The sequence below is a fragment of the Galeopterus variegatus genome, unplaced genomic scaffold (genome assembly GCF_000696425.1).
Source record: "Galeopterus variegatus unplaced genomic scaffold, G_variegatus-3.0.2 Scaffold2401, whole genome shotgun sequence".
NCBI classification, from domain to species: Eukaryota; Metazoa; Chordata; class Mammalia; order Dermoptera; family Cynocephalidae; genus Galeopterus; species Galeopterus variegatus.
In genome coordinates, this window is record NW_007728512.1 from 112,226 (window position 1) to 122,143 (window position 9,918).

The 9,918-nt window shown below is 39.2% G+C and overlaps 1 protein-coding gene across 2 annotated transcripts in view; it reads left to right on the plus strand.

Annotated features, from left to right (window-relative positions):
- Positions 1 to 9,918, plus strand: part of STK32A (serine/threonine kinase 32A) — a 110,857-nt gene that overhangs the window by 73,733 nt on the left and 27,206 nt on the right. The window contains exons 6-7 of one of the 2 annotated variants that reach the window (XM_008581587.1): positions 2,176 to 2,213; positions 7,755 to 7,881. In XM_008581587.1, coding sequence (XP_008579809.1) covers positions 2,176 to 2,213; positions 7,755 to 7,783 — 67 coding nt within the window. In that variant the 3' untranslated portion in view covers positions 7,784 to 7,881. Of the gene's footprint in view, positions 1 to 2,175; positions 2,214 to 7,754; positions 7,882 to 9,491; positions 9,582 to 9,918 lie in introns of those variants that run through there. The other variant, XM_008581585.1, reaches the window with a different exon arrangement.

Below are 9,918 nucleotides of genomic sequence, written 5' to 3' on the forward strand. Positions count from 1 at the left end.
GGTCCTCATAAACTCAGGCTGAAAATCTTTATACTCGTCATGCCACACCCAATTCTCTTCCTTCCTGGGCAGGGCTCCCATGAGCCTCTTTCTTGCCAGGCAAACACCAGCTGATGCTTACTGGATGCAGATCTGAAAGAGGTGGAGAGGGCGTGAGGCCTGATTTATCTCTAGCTTCAAACTGCAGACAGTGTTTGAAGGTGTGCCATAGCACTCTGGTGTGCACTGTTAGGATCAGCCTTCTTGAGTGCACTAGAATATCTCTGGGTGTCGGTTCATTTACCGACGACCAGGCTCTGTAAGCCAATGTGATGCAACATGATGTTAACCAGAAAACACCCCTGATATCAAGAAATTCATGTTCCACTTGGAGAAAAAATAAATATGCATGATAAACATTAGGATGGACGAAGTATATAGTGTAGTCAGAATACACAGGAGGGGCATTTGATCCAGAACTGGAAAATCAGGGATGGTTCCCTAAAGTTAGTGGCATCTGAGCTATGAGGTTAAGGATTAATCTGCGTTGTCTGAGTGCAGAGGTGTAAAGTGCAGTGTGTTTCAGGCAAAGGCACAGCAGGCATGGAGATGACAGGATACAAGGAACATTGGGGGCACCCCATGTATTTCTCTGTGACTGGAGCACAGAAGTCAGATTATGAAAGGGCCTTTATGCCATATGAGTGAGTTTAGACTTGATAATTCTTGAAGTAATGGGATCCATTGAAGGGCTTGGGGTGGAATCTGCAACATTATGAGAGTTTAGCTGCAGAAACATGTAATTTGAAACTCCCTCATACTATCTTTATAGTAAATTGTACACTGCACCAAACAAAATTTGCCACAGATGATTACTCTATGAATCCGGAATTAATTTTAACAACCTAGTGAACTAAATGAGAAGGTACTCAAAATTCATGAGATCATCTATGCATCTGTATGTTGGGTGTGGTATATACTTTTGGTAGGTAAAGGACTTATTACTTATTAATATTTTCAAGAGAAGAGGACACTGACATCCTTGGTCTGTCAAAGATTAAGGTCACTTTATTCTGGCAACATAAAAGCCACTTGACTAGGCTGAAAATGTGTTTCTAAAACCTGTGTCAAAATTTCTTCCCTAATGGTTTTTGTGAATTTAGGCTGAAGGGCTTTAATGGTACATTTGGGAAGGATAGTAAAAATCTGAGAATGGAGACGTGAGGGCTCTTATAAACTTCTCTCATTGAGGAGTACTGCTTACAATAACATTCATTTCGTGAGGACTTTGAAAACTCCATCAGCTGTTCTTCTGAGTATTTACTATCCAACCACTCCCTTTGTTAGAAGAGGGTGGGTTTTGTTCACTTCTATGGATTTTTTTTCAGTTTTTTAAAATAAAAATTGTATATATTTAAGGTGTATGACATGATGTTTTGATATACATGTACATAGTGAAATGATTATTACTGTCAAACAAATTAACGTATCCATCTCACATAGTTATTTTTTCCCTTTTGTGTTGATAACAGCTCCTGAAATCAACTCTCTTAGCAAATTTTCAGTATATAATATAGTATTGTTAACTATAGTCATCATGCTGCACCAGCACTTGGAAGATTGGTCCAAATTCTTTAATTAAGTATCCCAGTAATAATAATTATTAAGTAACTAGAGGCATTATAACATCATCCTAAAAAAAATCCTAATTTCTGAAAGTTTAAAGTATAACCACATTACAGACCATGTTTTCCCCATTTTGTAGTTTTTAAGTTCACATCATCTGTGTAACTCTGGAGTTACATGGGGAAATAATGATTAATGCTATTAATGCTACCTTATGGCAATTTAAATGTCCCATGTGATCCCATAAACCAATACTTACATGCTTAGATATAATATGCTATAGAAACTGAGTCTGAACTTTTGAATGAGAGACACATGTTGAGAGCCCAGTTCTTCTATTTACTGGCTCTGTGACCTTGGGTTAAGGATCAATTTTCTAATCTAGAAATTGGGACTATTAATGCTAACTGTCTCATAGATTCATTGTGAGAACTGAATGAGATTGTGGGTGATGAGGGGCTAGTACATTCTTTCAATCCTAGTTAGGATTCTTGACCATTTTTTGCCTTTACCCTTTAGTTCTGTTTGTTTTATTATAAGCAACTTTCTCTTTTCTTTTTACTCCCTTAGGGACATGAAGCCTGACAATATTTTACTTGATGAACATGGTAAGTAAATGATTTGTTTGCAATCAATTACTTGGCATGCATATAGAACAAGCTGATTATCCTGAGCAAAGAAGTATCACACATGTAAAGGGTGTCTTGCTTGATTCAGTTGAGTTATATGTACAAACTCCATTTTATGGGTAGAAGGGACAATTGGGGAGACTTTATTATTTATATGTACTATGCAGTGGCATAGTACAACAATATACCCTTAAATAACATTGAATTGGCCTAATAATAGTTATTCTCTACTCAATTTTCTTCCACTACTTTTTTTTTCAAGAAAAACATCACAATTTTTTGTGCTAGTTTGCCATAATATCTAGTAACAGGTAATCACCTCCTTTTTTCATAAAAGCAGAGAAAACCTCAAGCTTAGAGCCTAGAAATTAGTGACATTTTGTTATTGTTTCTACTTTTTTGCTTTTCTTCTTAGGAAGGCAAATTGGTTTTACATTTTCAGAGGAGATATCAAGTTTTCTTTTCAAACTATTTTAGTTAAAATGAATCAGTCAGTTTAAACAAAAGGATAAAGTAGATAAAAGTATATGTGGTACTCAGATATGAAAGTGATATAGTGTATGCCAATAATCATGAAGTTGATAAGTGAATGTCTGAGATTCAAGAAACACTGATTAAAGGTATCTTTCAGAACAAGCTTTTGCCAACAATGATTTACCATGTATCATCTTTCTAATATTTTTTTTCACATACATTTGGATTTATTGGTGCATCAGGGAAGACCTGTAGATCACACAGCCTGCATGTTATAAATGTTAGTGGCAGTAAGATCCTTGTATGTATTTAGAAAGCTGCTAGATGAGAAGGTCCTAAATCTGCAAAACTCTTTATTCATTCAGTTTTTACAAAAAGCATTTGCAAGTGGGACTGAAACTTCAAGTACCACCAACATTCCTCATTATTTATTTATCTAGTTGAGTTTTAAACCCAATTTGCCTGACTCTACCTGTGCTCAGAGGGCTAAGAAACACTTTTGTGCATGATCTGTAATTTCAAAGTTCAGGGTCATTATTTATTTATGGACTGTCTAAAAAGATTTTTTTCACTTTCTTCCAGTGCCTCATTCTTTCCTTACCTTTACTGCTTCTGACATTTGGGAACAGATTCTCTGAATCTCAGAAATGTGAGCAATGTGAGACTTAGCATGAAGGTGACTTTCATTAAAACACCTGCTGTCCCTGCCTTAAATAGGAAGCAGAATCCTCTCTCAGGCTGGTTTAATAAACTCTATGGAGCTTCATAATTGTGGACAGGGTCTCTTCAATCCTATAGAAGCTACCTTTGTACAACTTAGGAAAAAGCACTCCTTCTGCCCACCACAGCTTTCTGACAGCACATGACAGGTGAAGCAGAATGCAGGTTGGGTTTAGTCCTTGCTTGCCCCCTCAGCCAGGTGTCCGTGTGCATGACGTCTGTTGCTGACACCTGTTGCTGCACCATTTGTAGAGGCCCTGAGTGGACACACATAGGTCCTATCAACCCAAAACTTCTCAAGATTTATCTTCTATTCAGAGAACAGTGTTTTAATCTCAGGTCACAGACATGGCTTCATCTTGTTTCTACCCTGAAGTCATCCTGTTCTCCTTCATTCATTTTCCTCCCCCTCCTCATTTGCCTGGCAACTTGGTGATTGTAGATTAGGAAAAAGGTGAGGAAATCAATTAATCTTCAAGTTTAATTACACTTAGAGACTACCCTTGTGAAAGACTGTGTAATGCACGGATTCTGGAGCCAGATTCCCTTAGTTCAAAACCCAATTCACTCACTTTCTAGGTCTGAGAGTTTCAACGAGCTGCCTAAACTTTGTGTCTTAGTTTCTTCAGGGGCTAAAAGCATATTTACTTCTTAGGGTCATTGTAAAGACTAATACTTATAAAGTGTTTGATACAATGTCTGTCACAAAGAAATCACTTAATAGAAGTTAAATATTAGTATGAGTCCCATGAGATAGTGGTGGCTTTCTCCCCTTGGGAAGGAAGCTTGGACTTTTATGTAGTTTGTCTAAGCTGCTGCATATCTGAAATGTACCAAATCTATATCAGATGCAGCATGTAAAAGCTGGGTACTTAACTGTCTTTCCCAAATAATTATTTTGATTTCGGAAGTGGTAGCCAAAGATTCTGCTTGTCGGCTTGTTAGATCTTGTGTTTAAATTCTTTTGCTTAACCCCTAATCCTCAGGTGACTATACTCCCAATGGCCCATCCTGCTTTCCTCCATGTGGGTAAGGGGCTAAGGCCACCGTCCCTGGTATTTTATTCCTGGTGGGGCTGGGGTTCTGTTGCTCAGGGAGTGTGAACAGTTATCCCAGTCTACACCTGTTATCTGGAGTATTACTTACAATGACACCTTTAATTCTCAAGTTATTTGGTTTGTAAGTGAATTAAGAGGAAGCTTTTCTGTTTTATATTCTCATCCTGAACACAATTTGAGAATCCCTACAGTTAATAAGGGAAAAATTGCTTTGGGAAGGATTGCATATGAATGGGATAGAAGCAAACAAAGAAAAAAGATTGAGAGCCATTCTCTGAACATTGTCTGAAGTTATTTACTTTTTGTTTACAGAAGCTGAGAAACTCAGACACTCAGACATTGCTCAGGGACCATAATTAACCACTTTTAAATGAATGAATTCCTGATACCCACCTCCCCCCAGCCCATTATGTTGAGTTGGTCTTGTGAAAATCAGCTGAACCACAAATCAGGGCCTGCCTTTTGGAGTATCTGTTGGTGTGATTTTCCATGTGGAGATCTTTTTTGAAGACCTCATTTGTCCTCTCTATCATTTATAATATTTCACTCCTGAAGGGCCATCCCTCCAAGTCAGCAGTGTATCCCTCCACGATGCTTAGATTTAAATTCAGCACCATTCAGTAACAGGCAGAAACTTTCTCTTATTCGTACTGATTCATACTGTTTACATTCATCAGAACAGAGTGACATTTAAAGGAACCGATTGTAAAATGGAGAATCCACAACCTGAATGAACATTCCTTGTATGTCTAAATTTGACTTAAAAAATGTTTTTAATTTAGAGCATACCTGATACTGTTGTCCCCAAATGTATCATTCACTAGTTCAGAGCCAAGATGGCATTAGGTCTTGGATGACTCATAAACCAATTGTCCTGATATGTATTTTCATATCCTACCAATTTAAGTGCCCCATCCAATTTTATCAATTCCATAGTGTCTAAAATTTTTGTGCTTTTCTTAAATTATTTAGGAAATAAATGCTGCATTTAGAGGAACAGTACTGTCTGCCTGGCATATCAGAGAAAATGACAATTATGGGATCATCTGTAATTTAGATTTCTTAATATCATCCCTAGTCACAAGGAGTAGGGGTAAAAACTTAGTTTGGGGTATGAGGAAGAACTGAGCCTTCTACCTTAACAGCTTCCCTCTTGCAGAGTCCCAAAATGTGCCTAAAAATTAAGTGGACAACATCATTTAAAATATATATATATATAGTGCAGAATATTGTACCCTATCTTCACATAATCAGATTTATTGAATCTCAGGTCGTTTCTAGGGATATGCATTTTTAACAAGCATCCCAGAAAAATGTGGTGTACATACTCAATACTTTCAAGTAGAGAAGAGAGTTTTAAAAGTTGGGGGCAGTGCCAACTGACTGGTTATAGTGTCCTAGAGTACTGTGTTGATGAGAAAGATCCTCAGACTGAGCACAGGCACAGTGAGAAAGAGGATAAATAACGATAACAATGACAGCTGAATTCAGTGACTCAGTAAGATGAATCGAGATTTATAATGTGATCCTCTGTCTCGTGCAACAAAGGTAAAAAGGAAAGGCAAAATCCTCTCCTAGGGTGCTAAATCAGGAAGTCCTGAGCCTTGGACCTCAAAGACCTCACACTAGGCCAGTGGTTCTCAACTGGGGGTGATTGTGCTCACCTGCCTCTCCCTGCAGGGGACATTTGGCAATGTCTGGAGATATTTTTGATTATCAGGATTCCAGCTAGGAGTGGGAGGTGCTAACTGGCATCTAGTGGGTAGAGACCAGGGATGCTACTAAACATCCTGCAATGCACACAGCAAAGAATTACCAGGTCCAAGATCTCAGTAGTGTTGAGGCTGAGAAAATCTATGCTAAGGCTCGCTCAGGGTCTGGGCTTATGGAAGAAGCCACAGAGGTCTCTCATTCTCAAGGCAATTCCTGTATCCTTCAAGCAGCAGGAAACTGAACTCTCCTTGGTCACCTAGCAAATTCATTTTCACAGCACAGAGCAGAACTCAACAAATGGGTCACCATGGTAAGCAGAAATGAAGTACAGCAGCATCTGGACCTGGAATTGAGGCTGAGAGACCAGTGAAGTTCTGCCTCCATTGTTCAGCTCCAAAGCAGCAGGCTAGAAGTTCCAGTAGATCCTGGCCCTCACATAACTCCTCTCCATCCTTTACTAGTCATCCTGGCAGGGGAAAAACTGAGCCAATCAGAAAATGGTTGTTTTAGGTTATTGAGTTCTCTGGTCTTATGATACAGCACAGTTTTGGGGAGGTTTATAACCCACCAAAGGGCCATAGACGAAATTCTAAATCTTAATCCCAGATTTGCTACCTCTGAGTACTCTGAACTTAGCTGTAAACAACTTGTCTATAAAATAGGAACTACCTCACTGGGCTAAAGGAGAAACTTTGTGCAACAGCTTGAAAATTAAATTAATCATATAAATGTAAGTAATACTTCAACATTCAACATTCTTTCAGCTGAATTCAACAGATATGTAATGAGTACTTACAGAACCTTCTACAAAGCCAGGCCTTCTTTGAAAACAGTGATCTCAAATTTTATTGAATATCAGAATCACCTGGAGGGCTCGTTTAAACTCTCCCAGAGCTTCTGATTCAGAAAGTTTGGGATGAGGCCTGTATCAGTCTGTTTCTGTTGCTTATAACAAAATACCTGGAAATAGGTAATTTATAAGTAAATGAAATTTACTGCTTACAGTTTCAGAGGCTGGCAAGTCCAAAGTCTAAGGAACACAGCTGGTGAGGGTCTTGGTGGTGACAGTACTTCAGGGGTCTCACTTGGCAGAAAATGGCAGAGCAGAGAGACACTGACCTCTCATGTGCTCTTCTTTTAAAGCCCTCAGAACCAAGCCCATGACCACCATTTTAAGCCCATTCACTAAGGCAAGGTTCTATAATCTAATCATCTCTTTAAGGCTCCACCTTTCAATTACCATAATAGGATTTTCCACCCTCAACAGTTACAGTGGGGATTTAAGTTTCAATGAGGTTGGGGGGTCATCCAGTCTACAGCAGGGCCCAAGAATTTGCATTTCTAACAAGTTCCCAGATCATACTGATGTTACTGGGCTGGAGACCACACTTTAGGAATCAAGTGGCTCTAAAACCTTCTACTTCTTCTACTTCTATATAAGTGTGGATAATCTTAGGTCTGAGTCAGTTTATAAAATCTATTCAGGCTTAAGTAGAGGATTACATGCCTGGCTGCTCACCTGAATCACTTGTGGAGTTTGTTGTTTTTAATACAGATGCCTGGCTCCCCTACCAGTCCTATTGAATTGGAGTCTCGGGAGAGTGAAGTCCAGGCATGTGTATTTTGCAAAACTACACTGAAGTTTCTGAACATGACAGATGTCAACAGCTGAACACTTCCTTTCTGCCAAATGCTGTGCTGTCTCCCATAGTCATTATTTCATTTAACCTTCCCAGTAACTTCATAAGAAGACTAGTATATCATTCCAATGTTACAGAGAGGATAAGTTACTTTTTCATAGCTAGTTAATGGCAGAACCTGGACTTGATGCCAGGCAGTCAGACTCCAGAAAACAGGCTCTTAACCACAGAGTCTGCAGGCTCACTTAATTTATACCAAATCTTGTGAACCTCTGGTCCAATGCTTTCAGCATGACCCATTGGGAGAAAGAGAGAAAGAAAAATAGACAACCTGTACTATGATCGAGTGAATTATGAAAGTGATCCATTGGTGCCATTCAGGCAAGAATACCTTAACTTGTAACTAGATGAGTGCTATTTTTACTTTATTCAAGTAACATCGCACAGACAAAAGCAAAACATTTCTGCACAAAATAAAACCCTGATGGTGAAGGCACTGAGATTTATCTTTATCAGCAGGCTGGATGCTATCAGGGAACAGACAGTGACGTTCAGTATGGACTGTGGGCCCTAGGAGAAGAATCAGATGACATCCCCTCCAATTACACTCATATCGCATCATAACTGCAGACGCATGTAAAAGGAAATGCCAACACTTCAGGAACCTCTGAGAGCAGATGACTGTCCAGCTAACATAACAGGCTTGTCTGCCTGAGCTTCTGGAACTGCCCTTTTCTTCCTTCTAGCTGTAAATGCAAGTACCCTAGAGCACTTTGTAGCGTTGTGTTCCCTGCCAAACTTAAGTGTTAGAGCCACCCTATATTACCACGAGTGTTAGAGCTGAAAAGTCTCTAGAGATCATCTAGTCCACCCATTCTTTTTTTATAAAGGGAGATTTAGGTTCAAACTAGAAAAAGGACTTAAAGTCTAGTATGTGTGAGGGGCAGGATTTCAGGGCAGACCCCAGATCTCCTGGCTTCCAGTCTAGTGCTCTTTACACATTCCTTTTAAAAATAAGAGTTGATCTCCCCCTTGCTTTCCTTTGACAACAGTTATTTGTGTTGGGGATCGGTGGGGACAACCTGAACTATCATACCAAACAGAACAAAACAAAACAAAAAAGCGTAATGATATTTCAGAAAAAGCAAGGAGAAAAAGGACTTTTCTTGTCAAAGAAATAAATATATGTCTCCATACTTGTACCAGCTTTGTAGTAACAATGTTAACTTCTTTAAAAAAATCCATAAGAGATGCTTAGAAATTTGATAATTTGAATAGCTCTTGGCTATCTCCCTCATGATACTCACAGGTTAAATCAACTTAAAATGTTGCCAACAGACAAAAACTGCCTAAGTAGAATTACCAGAGCATAAACTCTTAACCTCTAAGTTTAAAACTTTCGGAGGTCAAACTATAAGTTTATAATCACAGATTAATTATTGCATATGATGTTCTGGCTGCTGGAGGGTTGCTGGTTTAAAAACATATTGGCCATGAAGATGGAATATTTGAGCTTTTATTGCTTGTACCCAGTTGCAGCTAGCATATAAGAACTAACAGACTAAGGTTCCAGATACTGTCAATTAGAAGCACAGTTGTGTCACTGGATTGAATGGAACGTAATGTTCTCTGTGGTCCTTCTCTCTCCACAGGGCATGTGCACATCACAGATTTCAACATTGCCGCAGTGCTGTCCAAGGAGACGCAGATCACCACCATGGCTGGCACCAAGCCCTACATGGGTATGGGCTTCATGAGCAGCTGTAGTTACTAAGAGCAAAGCTTTTGTTTCTCATTCCCGCAGACACCACGCATGACAGGTCAAATCATGTGCAGGGTCTTACAGCGAGAACTGACAAGTTCCCCTCTGGCCTTACCTGGGGAGCTTCTGATTTCATGGGTCTTAGGTGAGCCTCAGAGTTCTCCAGTAGCAAGCACCCCTAATGATCTTCACTCAGGACGGCCATTGATCACATTTTGAAAACACTATTTCATGAGTTAATTAAGACAGTTTCTTCCCAATTTCTAACAAAAAATATTAATTAATTCCATAAATATCTACCAGTTGTCTGTGTGCGC